This window comes from Anas acuta, chromosome 11, assembly GCF_963932015.1.
Source record: "Anas acuta chromosome 11, bAnaAcu1.1, whole genome shotgun sequence".
NCBI classification, from domain to species: Eukaryota; Metazoa; Chordata; class Aves; order Anseriformes; family Anatidae; genus Anas; species Anas acuta.
In genome coordinates this window covers 13,274,822-13,287,238 of record NC_088989.1, presented here as the reverse complement: position 1 = coordinate 13,287,238, position 12,417 = coordinate 13,274,822, and the positions used below count along the sequence as shown (strand labels likewise).

At 36.6% G+C, this 12,417-nt stretch overlaps 1 protein-coding gene across 20 annotated transcripts in view; it reads left to right on the top strand.

The window, feature by feature from the left end:
- Window positions 1–12,417, top strand: part of DOCK3 (dedicator of cytokinesis 3) — a 214,339-nt gene that overhangs the window by 142,022 nt on the left and 59,900 nt on the right. For all 20 annotated transcript variants that reach the window (XR_011100400.1, XM_068694743.1, XM_068694739.1 and 17 more), the window contains 7 exons: window positions 348–510; window positions 1,058–1,164; window positions 1,928–2,099; window positions 2,755–2,852; window positions 4,387–4,470; window positions 4,825–4,925; window positions 6,255–6,336. Coding sequence is in view for 19 of the 20 variants with exons in the window: in XM_068694743.1 (XP_068550844.1) it covers window positions 348–510; window positions 1,058–1,164; window positions 1,928–2,099; window positions 2,755–2,852; window positions 4,387–4,470; window positions 4,825–4,925; window positions 6,255–6,336 (807 nt within the window). In the remaining variant the exon portion in view is untranslated. The remainder of the gene's footprint in view (window positions 1–347; window positions 511–1,057; window positions 1,165–1,927; window positions 2,100–2,754; window positions 2,853–4,386; window positions 4,471–4,824; window positions 4,926–6,254; window positions 6,337–12,417) is intronic.

Below are 12,417 nucleotides of genomic sequence, written 5' to 3'. Positions count from 1 at the left end.
ATGATCCTGTTAGGTCCTTTTTTGGACATGTGTTTATTTGGATGTGTGTTTATTGTGTCTGTCCAATTCTTGACAGAAAACAGCTTAAATAATAATTGAGCTTAAATACTAAGGTACTGTAATTCATCCATTATCATAGGTGTTCTACCTTTTCTTTTGACCCAAAGCATGGTTTTAAAATCTGTTCAAAAATTTAAGTTTTCATTGTGTTTGAGTTTCTGCTTCTAACTCTTCCTTTATGTCTACAGGAATATATGAATTATGTGAAGTTGTCACCATGTAGTAAAATGACTCATCAGTAGTGATGTGATGTCTTTTTAATCTCAAATTGTGTTCTTTTGTTCCAGGACTGCATCAGCCTGGGCTCAGGAGAGCCAAGCAGAAGTGCATACCACTCTTTTGTTCTTTACCACAATAACAGCCCTCGATGGGGGGAAATCATCAAGTTGCCCATCCCCATAGACAGGTTTCGTGGGTCTCACCTCCGGTTTGAGTTCAGACATTGCTCCAGTGAGTGCAGAACATAATCAAAAGAAATGTAAAAAGGCTGAGGTCTTTCCATTGTCAGTTTATACTTAGATGAGGCTGTTACTCTGTGGAGAGCAGGAGAAGGGTGCTAATTTAAAATACCGTAAAGGTGCACTACTAGTTAGCCTGTTGCTACGTTTGTTAAACAGCATATTCAAAACATTGTGAGCAATCAGTGCAGGCCAAGGCATTATCTGTCCCTGCTGTTCTTTTGCTGTGTTTTCCTATAGAATGTTTTGTTTACAGCATGTTTACTTTATATTTTACTATGATCGGCATGTTTATATTTGGCAGGGGGGTTGGCACTAGATGATCTTCAGAGGTCCCTTCCTACCCAAACCATCCTGTTATTCTATTGCTTGTTTTGAGGCTTGTTGATGACTTGCATAGAATTAGACATGGTAGTACATTATATGTTGATTCTTAAGTAACCTGTATGTTTTTTGTTAGGAATGCAGAGAATTTAGTGAATAATTTTGTGAACAGAGAATGTACAAGTATAACTCCTTATTTCTATCTCCTGCTACAGCAAAAGACAAGGGAGAAAAGAAGCTCTTTGGTTTTGCATTCACTCCATTGATGAGAGATGATGGCACCACCTTGTCAGATGATATCCATGAACTTTATGTTTATAAGGTACTGTATCTTCTCTGCAGCCTTTTTACCTACTGATCTTTACTTTAGTTTGAACAAGCAACTATCACTGCATTATCGTGTTTTGTTTTGTTTTGTTTTTTTCTTTTCCCAAATTAGAAGAATGTAAGGAACAGATTAAAAGTAGGTTCAACATTTTACAAATTCCAACTCACATGATTGGGTTTTGATACATCCTTCTATTATAGGGGCAACTCACCTTTTCTCCTGAGGTAATGATGATTTATCATCTGATAATCCTGTCTATTTTGAATTCAAGCATACTATTTTTAATGGGCATTCAGTAGCTTCACCAGCTTATGGCATTACTCTGTATGTTTTTATTAGGAAATTATGCTGTAATGCTCAGAAACTTCAATGATGCTATATCAAGAGATTTTGGGGTGTTTTTTGTTTGTTTTTGTTTGTTTGTTTGTTTATGGGGTCTTTTTATTTCTTTTTGTTTCTTCCTGCTGATTTACCTTGATTTATTTTCTTAATTTTGAGACAGCAACACTAAATTGTACAGTTGGAAGATCCTAAAAAGCTCTAAAGAGTCAGTTGTTAGGAGACCACACTTTCTAAAGCTGGGTCTCTTTTGTGTATATACAGGCCCTGAAGGTGGTAAGCACAGCTTTTTCTTGGAAGTGTTTTTATGCACCCAGAAGATCAATAAAAGTACTGCTAGGCAATTGCTATTAGTATGTGTGTGTGGAATTAAATAAGTAAACCAGGTAAAATTCCATTTCCTTTCCTTTATCTGCAGTGTGATGAGAATAGCACATTTAATAATCATGCACTCTACCTGGGGTTGCCTTGCTGCAAAGAGGACTACAATGGCTGCCCCAACATCCCTTCCAGTCTCATTTTCCAGCGCAGCACCAAAGAGACCTTTTCAGTCTCCACACAGCTTTCTTCTACCAAATTGACCCAAAATGGTAAGTAGCTGATCCTTCCAAATTGCCTAAGGCAGCAGGCATTATGGCAACAAGGCAGATGTGTATTGTTGTGGTCTCTCTGTTTGTTTTACTAAAATACTGCTTTGCTACAATTTTGTGATTTATTTTTTTAACTAACACTATTGAAATAAGCAGAAACATTTTTTTTGAGGAAATAGGGTTATTGACAAAGGGCAGAGACATGGCAGGCATTTCTTTAAGTGCAAGACGTAATGTGTTAAAATAAAGGCAATTTTAATTAAATGATTAAAGAACAAAAAATCTAACGCTAGCACTTTTACACAATCCAAAGTTTGTTTTGTTAGGCTTTTGCAGGGTTACCAAGTACAGTAATGTTCTTGAGGCACAGGAAGGCAAAAATGAATTGTTTGCAACTTTGTGTCAAGTCACCATGGGGAAGGCTGCAATATTTAATTTTTTTTTAATTTACCTTTCCTCCATTTGTTTCTTTGTTACTAGCATAGGACTTATTGCTTGTTTTCCTCCTTGCTTTCTTTGTTCTTATTTTTAGTTCTTCTAAGATACATGAGCTACAAGAGCAGAACTGTTATGTAATGAATCTCAGTTGGGTCTGAGGTTGCCCTTCTTTGCTCTGTGTATGGATTCTAGCTCTTTGTCTCTCTCTGTTCTGCAGTGGATTTGCTTGCCCTACTGAAATGGAAAGCTTACCCAGATCGTGTGATGGATATCCTAGGAAGACTGAGACATGTCAGTGGCGAGGAAATTGTTAAGGTACTACGCAAAGTAACAGTCTTTGGATGTGTCTGTGTTAATAAGCTAATTCAGATCTACGGTGCAATTCTGAGTGTTACCTCTTCATGTACTTGGATTCATACTGGGAAATCTCAGACTGTATGAATCGGTTTTTTTTTTTAATATAAAAGTGAATCAACTTGCAAATGTACTTTCCTGTCCCAGCATTGTGAAATGGAACTCTTGCCTGGAGCACTGATTTCTCTCTGAAGTGTCTAACCTATCAGTAAACTATGTCCTATCTGCTAAATTCACCCTGTTTCATAGTCATTGTTGCAGTCCGTGGTAATCCTGTGTGTGACCCAAACTTCATCATCTCAGTGAGTGGGGGGAAGAATTCCAGATGCAAAAGCAGTTACAGCAATTGGTCAGATATTTTTAGGTGTTCTAAGAACTTTCCTTATAATATATTTTTATAGTTCTAGAAATAAAAGGAGATAATTTGTAATGGCAAACAGCAAAAGAAACCAAATAGAAATCCCATCACTTGATTAGAAGTTTATGGTTATAGCCACTTTGTTGTAACTAATTTGAATGTTGCCATATATAAGTTTTAACTTTCAGGATAACACTTGTAACAATAACACAAGGAAGATACGCTGTGTATCTAGAAATTCTTCAAGAATATCATGTTCTGTACATTTTGTTTGCAGGACAGAACAAGTGTTTGTTTTTATAGAGAAAATCATTAAAAGATATGTATTAAATTATTCCAAGGGGAAAACCAATTGATTCCCTCCATAAATTGACTGCCATGTGGCATTGGGATATGAAGGACAGCATGTAGTAATTCAGCAAAAAGAAATTTTATCCTTTCAGAGACTTTATAAATTGTTAGATTTTATTTCTTGTTTTCCACCTCAGAATCTAATTACAATAGATTACAAAATCATGTTGACAGAAGCAGCAGTTGACTTTATCTTCAACAACCCTCTTCACAGTCGTCCTTCTTGAAGACTCTGCCTTCTGGAAAGAAATCACTGAATTAACAGCTTTCGGTGTTATGGATGAGAGAAACAGTTGGCAATACATAGCTCGGATCAGTTAATGCTTGTTATAAAGGCCCTACTTCCATTCATAACACAAATTTTCAATACTAAACGTAAATTGGAGCACTATTTAAAGTGCTTCCAGGTCTTAAATTTGATAAAGAACAGTATCTGATGCACTAATTATATAAGAATGAAAGTAAGTTGTTTTGCCACCCAGGCAGCACTTCTGGTCAGCTCAGACATGGTGAAAGGAACACACAGTTATATTTAAGTGCAGTATATATTTCTTCTTTCTTTTTCCATCATTTTCATTTAGAAATATTCCTTGTAAAGGAAAACATTCTTAATTAAAGAGAACAAAAAAAAAATCTGTCATTTCTCATGGGTGAACCTGAAATGGTTTGTTCTTGGAAAGTGATTTACAAAAATATCAACATGTATGACATAATTCAAGAAGGGGAAAAAGTTCTTCTTCTGAATATAACTGAATTTGAAAACTTTTTTTATTAATGTCATTTTAGTTCCTACAAGATATTCTCGACACGTTGTTTGTAGTTCTGGATGACAACACAGAAAAGTATGGCTTATTGGTCTTTCAGTCATTGGTAAGCTGCTGAATTGTTACTTTCCTTTATCTCATGGTCAGTGATTTTTAATTGTCTTACTATCATGATACTATTGTTTTCCTTCAATTAAATATAAAATATTCAGCTGAATCCAGCGTTAGTTTATCTATAGTAATCCTGGGTGAGGAGGGTAAGGATAGCATCAGCCAGCTGGAGATACGAGAAGTATTTGCTATCACTTGGGAGAAGCAAGCAATAACGTCTAGTAACACAAGTATTGACTGTTTAAAGAAACTAATATATCATTGTTCCTTAGCTTGTGCCTCTTGTTTATAGAATACTAGTGACTGTGCAATTACTTTCAGTGTGAGTTCACTTTTTCATTTCTTACAGGTGTTCATCATAAATCTACTGCGTGACAGCAAGTATTTTCATTTTCGACCTGTGATGGACACTTACATTCAGAAGCACTTTGCAGGAGCACTGGCTTACAAGTAGGTTTTGTTTATCCATCTCTTCAGGAGATGGTATTAGAAGCCTCTGAATGATGTCACTGTCTGAATCATAATGCTTATGTTAGTGGTTTTTAAAAATAGAACTACCCAGACAAATATTTTTCCAACACTGTTTCAGAAAAAAGCTGCTCAATGTCACCTGTTGCTATGAATGAGCAGACTTTGAATTTTTATCTTGCCTTTCTGAACTGGCAAATTCTATTTTCATCCTTTTTTAAATGAAGAGACACTGTCACACAGCAACACCTCATTATCAATCTGTACTAATGAGCTACAAGAGCACATACGTTTCTTGTCCAAGAAGGATACTAAGATACAGGATGCAAGGAAAAGGCGTGAAAAATAGGAAAGCTTGGAGAACTAATTGTAATTTCCTCTTCCATAGTAGACAAGTGTTCACATAAGATGATGGTATTCCATTTTATTAGAGTAAATGTATAATTTCAGTAGATCAGAAACTTAGTTTTCAGTGTAACTTCGGAGATTCTGCCTTATTTTCTAGTATACTTTTCTGTGTTTTCCATCAGACAACAAGACAGATTTGGAAAGCAGTAACAGTTACCAGTCAGTGTTTATTTTTACTCTCTTTTGGACCATTTATTTTGTATGTTTGAGAATATTCTATCTTTGGTAACAATAAACTCTTAAAAACAGCTTATAAATGGCTTGGATTGTTTTACTTCATTGATGTTTTAGTATAATTTTTTAAGAAGTATCAAAAATACTGTCAATGCCAGGCAAAGAACAGCAGATACTGTACAACACTAGAAGGCATAGTCATGTTCAGAGGCTGAAAACATGTTCTGCCTTGTGTTAATGATCACTTCTGTCAGGTAAATCAAACTATTTTTGTAGTTCAATGCCTGAAATAAATGTTTTCAACAAAATTCTTTAAACTAGACCAAATGGTACTGTGCGCTTGGGAAAATATATGAACACGTTTTCTTCGTGATTTAGTTTCTAAAGACTGCTTGCTTAGAGGAAATCTGAAATCTCTTAACAGAAAATAAAATCGTTTTGATTTTAGCTTTGACAAAGGCAAGCAATATAGCTCTTTTTAATAACATCTTTTTAATGTTCCCTTAGTGCATATCATAGTCTAAGTCAATTACAGAGAAATTATTTTCTGGTTTTGAAATTTAAATAAATGTATATGTTGTGTAAATTCAATCAGGAGGACAGCTATAGCAGATCTTTGGAATGGACTAAAATGAGAATTTCTTTTATAGATTTCCCCCTGAAACCAAAATATTTGCTGCCTGATTAATTTGCAATTGGTGCTGACTTTCCACTGTTCGTTATTTTCAGAGAACTGATCCGATGTTTGAAGTGGTACATGGACCGTTCAGCTGAGCTTGTACGCCAAGATCACATCCAGGAAGCAATGAGAGTATGTATTTAATAGAAAAATTTGTGTGCCTGTTCTATCTGTGACTCCAGAAGAGCTGGGGAAGCTGCATATAAAATCAAGGGTATTCTGGCACTGATTTCTTAAGTGCTAAACCAATTATTTTTTTTGCCAAAATTTTAATGTTAGAGGGAGATTCACTCTTAAGCAGAAATAAAATGGAAGAACTGTGTTGTCTTAACTCCTTTTAAAGCCTTATGGAGGACTTAAGTGGAACTTAACGTGGAGTATGTATGCACCAGTCATACATATGTGGTCTCCGCCTTGCACTTCAAGAAACAGTTATATCAAATGTATTAGACAGTGGTGCTGTGGATCAAAGATAAGCCTTTTATTTTTGGCTGTGCCACAACTTTGTTTTTTCACTGGTTGAAGTTCTGGAGTGTTTTAAGAAGCAGATAAATGAGCCTTTAACTGGATGGAAAATCTACCAGTTACTGCACAAGACCTAAATCATGGTTCTGTGATGAGAATATGATCTTGCAGGAATGCACAGCATTCTATTATAATGTGAAATAAAGGGAATAGTTTTGGTTCTAGTTACAGAGAATTAAGAGAATAAATAGTGTATTAGTTTTACTATATGTAATTGCAAAAAAGATACTTTTTGTTAACTATATGAATTCATGATTCAAAAATTTCAGGAAGAGGTTTTTCTTTGAGTGATTGTCCATCTGTACCTTCTTACTGTGAGCAGGTTTATGTCCAAGCATGTGAGTCGGGGCATTTTTAAAACTAGCAAGCAGTGGCAGAGATTTGCACTTTTTCTTTTTCATGTCAGTACAAATAGGTGAAGCATATCACAGCTGAAGTGCACCACACACATAAGTTATTCCTTTAAGTTCTTCTGGTGACCACATGGGAAAGTTAGACGTTGTTTCTTGTGAATGTCTTTATGCTTGGGTCTTGGCATATATTTCAGATTTTCATTTCTTTTTCTTCCTTCTTGTGATATTTTTCTACTTTATATTGCCTCCTTTGGTCTAATTCAGTCAATATTTTTGAGGAAGTAATTTTTGTTTTTTTGGGAATGATTGATTGTTTCATTTGAATGATCTGGCATCGCTGCTCTTACAAGGGTGTCATACCAGTGTTTACATTGTCTTTTGTAGATATTCATGTATTTAGAAACTACTGTATTGCAATACTTTACAGATTCACGGGCCAAAGATGTCTTCTCAAGAACTTCTGTTGGAACTCTCAAATTTCTCATTCTGTTATTTTCCATCCTCATCTTTCCTTTTTTTGGATTACAAAGAAATCTATTAAAATTGTGAGATGAGAGGCAGATCCCTAAATGGACTGGCTGCTAGGATGCAGCCAGGATCCTTCTCCTCCCCTGACCCCCCAAACTACGTATCAGCGAGTTATGCAATGCAGCAGATACAGATGTATGATACTGTTCCTATGTGATGAGCATGTCTTGAACCTCATAGTAATTCTCTTCAGCAATTGTGACTGTGAATATTAGGATGTCTTTCGGAAGCTCAGTTATTCAACATACTGGTGGAAAACAAAGTAAATTATTTCAAGGATTCCAAGGCAGCTCTTTGCTTACTGGGAATCTCAGTTGTTTGCCTAGACAGTAGCAGTCCCGTAAGTGAGCAGGGTCAGTTTGAAGATCTGAGAGCCCAAGTCTTTCCAAGCACAGGAATTACAGTCTCAACCAGAGATTCTGCAGATCTAACCTCTACCATTGAAGCTGCTGTTGTGTCTTAAAGAATACAGTTGCCTTTCCAAGTCTATCTTCAAGGCCCAAATGAAGATATTTATCTTCTCCCACTATAGCCAAGTGATCAATGCCCATTCTTCCTAAATTTTATTTCAGGCATTTGGAACAAGTTTGTACCAAAACCATTATCACTGCCAGTTTGTCATTATTTGTAGTATATTTTGTTGTTGGGAATTTCTGTGGTCTTTGGCGTCTTCACTATGCTCCTTGCATCAGCAGCTCTTCAACTCAGGGAACAGGATAGCTTTCTCTTTGTTTTCCCCTCAGTTAGCTGTTAAATGTAGTACCCTAAAGCAGGTTTTGCAGTATCTCTGCAATCTCTTTTTTGGCTTTTGACTCCCCATATACGTTCGTGGGACATATGCAAATACCTCATAGCATTCTGATTCAGACTTTGGCATTTCTAGACAATTTCTAAACTGGCTTCGCTTCCTCAAGACTTTCTCTCAGAAAACTTCTATGAAACCTTGAGGAACAGTAATGCAAGTACTTCTTGAGCTTTGCTGGAACACAGAGCATCTTGTTCCTTGTTTATTGCCCACAACAAACTCCATGAAATCTGCATCCAGATACCACTGCCTGTGCCTACATGGTGAGTTCTGTAACAATGTCTCGATGGATTAGCTCCACAGACAGTTTTATTTTCCCTACTAGTCATGGCAAAACTAGTGAAATATCTCCAGGAGGTGCTCTTTCAACATCAGACATCTTCTGGTAGTATAATCACAGGTGGTCTTTGACTAAATTGAGGACACTGCTAAAAAAGCGAGACTTTTTATTTTTTTTTCGTCAGGAAGTCCCATTAATGTTCTGGAGCTGAAACATACCATTATTGTTTGGCTTTAAATGAATCAGTGATAAGAAAAAGGTCTGTTTTTGGAAAAGACTGAAGCAATGTTATAGTTCACAGGTGATTTCTTGAAAACACGTATTTTCTGAGCCATACTAGCCAGGGAGTTGAGAGATCTGAAATGATATTCTCAGCCTGCCTTTTGAGACTGGGGACTCCTCCAATTTGTTTTCTTCACCCTGAATTTCAAAAAGAAATGCCAGTCTGTTGCTTTTAAGACCAGTCTGGCTCCAGACTTATTCTTAATTGCCTCATTCAGAAATAATTGGTGATTTACATTTTCTACAGTCGCTGTTTTTCTAAGAATACTAGAAATTGCTGAGGTAATTGTAATTGTTATAAACATATATAAACCCTGATCAGTCTGTCTGTGGGACTTGTTCCTTCTTTTGTTGTTGGTACCTTAAACTTTGCATTAGATCTCTTATCTGCTCTCACAAGACTCCAATTGGTACCTTCACTTGAATCTCTGCACTTTTGCTTTTATCTTACTAAGGCAGAGTACCTGCTTGTTGCACTTAAAACAAGTATGCTGTTCTCTGGAAGAAAACATTGCCAGTAGCAGGAAGGAGTTTGCTAGCTGCTCTTGAATGGTGAAGTAGATGCTCGTATAGACAACTGCCTGTATTTTAATATGCTGCAGAAGCAGCTTGCAAACATTCTCTTGTTTACTCATAAGAAGGATGTTCCTGTGTTCATGTTTTTCGTACAAGCTCCAATGAGATTGCTTAAAGGCCAACAAAACCAGACCGTCTTTCTCCAGCTGATAATTCTAGTTTCTCACTGGGATTTTGACTGGATGTTGGTGTCTTGTTTGGGGTTGTCCTTTGAGACTTTTATCTACATATTTATTTCCTTGTATTTTTATGAAGGTGTTTTTTGAAGATTACTTTTATTCACTTTGGTCAGGATGGTGAAAGAGCTTCAGCTTCCAGAACTAATAATCCTCTTTATGTATACTGTGCATATGATAAGTTTACCTGTTCTACATAGCTCCAGTTTATTTTCTGAAGTAATGTTTAGGTTTCTTGAATTAGGAAATTAAACTATGCTTTTTCCTAAAGCAGATCTATACAAGATCGATTCGTCTGTTCATACTCTGAACATCAAGTACAGTTTGCCTTCTGTTCAAATTGAACAGATACTTCGTATCTATAGATGAGTCTAGATGTGCAACTGTACTGTCTCCAAGATGTTCGCTGGATGTATGAATATGCTACAGTAAAACCATCAAATATTGTCTGAGTGTAGTTCCTAAAGGCTCAAGTGATACTTGTGGTGTCTCTAGAGAATGTATTTATCCACTAGACCTGCAGAAATTTCTCCACTGTTTTGCCTGCGTCATCCTAGAAGCTTCTAACTGATGCTGCATTTGTCAGAGTGGTCTTCGGTTTTAGTTCTCCTGGGACATTGCAGCCGAGCACCAGGTAATCTGTGCAAGTTGAGCTGTGCTGCTCCTGTATTCACAGAGTGAACATGCACATGGACAGTGACTCAGAAGAAAGGAAGGTTACTCATTAGTAAGTGGAAGGTCTTTGAGATGTGTTAGCTATAAGCCCATTTCTTTCTCCATTTCTTTTCTCTCCTGGAGTATCACTGGTAAAAGTTAGAGATTATTTTGGTTGAGATGAAGTGAGGTTACGATGCTATTTGTCTATTTCAGTTTTTCTTGAGTCCTCAGGCTGCTGGTCATAAGTGATTGGTGTGTGTTTACTTGTTGTGTGACTGCATTTTTTTTTAAGAAAGTTCTTTTAATTCGTTACTGATTTTCCTTTAGCAGCTCTGTTTTTATGTCATCCTGATATAATAGAGGGCTTGTTCCTTTTCAGTGCACTTCTACATCTTTAAGGGCCTATATGTGTCATGTCTGTGGTTTTGTTAGTAGTAAGATGCAAAGTTACTCCATGTGCTGGTTTGTGCTAACAGGGCTTGGTTTGTGTTTTTGTTATCTCAGCCACATCTGTGAACACAGTGAACTCTTCAGTTTGTTGTCTTTGTAGGTTCATTCTAGGCAGCAGTTTGGTGTCTGTGCTAAGGACACAGTGTTGCTGAAAGCCTGCCATTCTGCTTCCAACAGAGAATTATGGATTTTCAGACATAAATCCTCTGATTCACTGTAAAACGTAATCTTCATGTTAAAGCCATGAGCTTTCATGTTAGAATTTGGGTTGCCTGTACCAATCTGGTAAAACTTGACAGCACTTGACTTGCTGTAATTGGCATTAGCAGCAGAGGTGCTTACCTTAAAGAGTGGGCTGTTGTGCACCAGCTAGCCTTTGTCTGGCAACTATCCAGAAATACAAGGTGCTATTACCCAGTAAAGTCCTTTGGAGTAAGGAAGCTAAACAGGAAGATGTTTTACTAGAGAAGGATAACAGTGTACTGCCAGGTTACCAAGGTTTCTGTTGTTAAAAAAAAAAAAAAAAAAAAGTGTAATTATCAGTGGGATTTTGAAATCTGTGATGGGTACACAAGGAATTTCAACATTAACGTTCTCTGTCCTTAAAGCTGTAGCATTGTAAAGCTTAGAACATAACAGCACGTATTTGTGCATTGTAGTATGGTGGTTCAAAGAGAACTATTGTATGGATGCAAAAATTAAATGAGGGCAAATTTTGTTGTTAGAATTACTTTCAACTTCTGAACAAAAATGCAGACAAGAATACTTTTTAGTCAATACAGTGTAATAGTACTAATGTTTCTGCATAAACTCTGATTACTGGAACTCCAGCCTGTTTGTTTCCTTTGCTATCATCCTAAGCACGTGATATCATAATATCAGCTATACATCACGTCTTAGTGCTCTCTTAATGGTGTATTACATTGAGCACTAAGGAAAGGAGTGAAGTCTGTCGCTGATGTTTAATACATTTCAGTGTTGACACTTGTGTGCACCAAATGATGAAAAAGGCATTCTTCCTGTGTGGAATATTAAATCTGCCATCTCTGAGGACTTTTGATAGATTGGCAAGCTTGTTAAAGGCTGCATGGAACAACATCTCTTTCTTACTTGACGTGGCTGCCAAATAAATGGAGTATTAAATAATGCCACTTAAAAAATTTTAGTTGAAGTTAATCTAGACATGTCATAGAGCAAATTTCTTTCTACTACAGATGCACTTTGCCAGCCCTTTAGACTGCAGTGTCTGTCACATGTATAATGGTGTTAAATGCCATCTTCTGTGCAGATGATTCTCTCTCTACTGTGCTCTGCAAGTTTCATGTGTGACGATAAAAGAAAGACTCCTTAACTTATTCCAGCTGCAATTAAAAGGATACCTACTTACTGTACCACAACTGCTGCTTGCTAGTTTTGTGGGCTGCCAGAGGACTTCACATGTCACCCTTGTCTTCTATTTCTGCATCTATATTTACTTCTATTTGTATCTGTAGCTGCCAGAAATAAAGGCAGACCTTGCTGTTGGGTTCAAACTGAAAAGTAGATACTTCTTTTTCCAGGTAACACTTCTTCCATTTCACT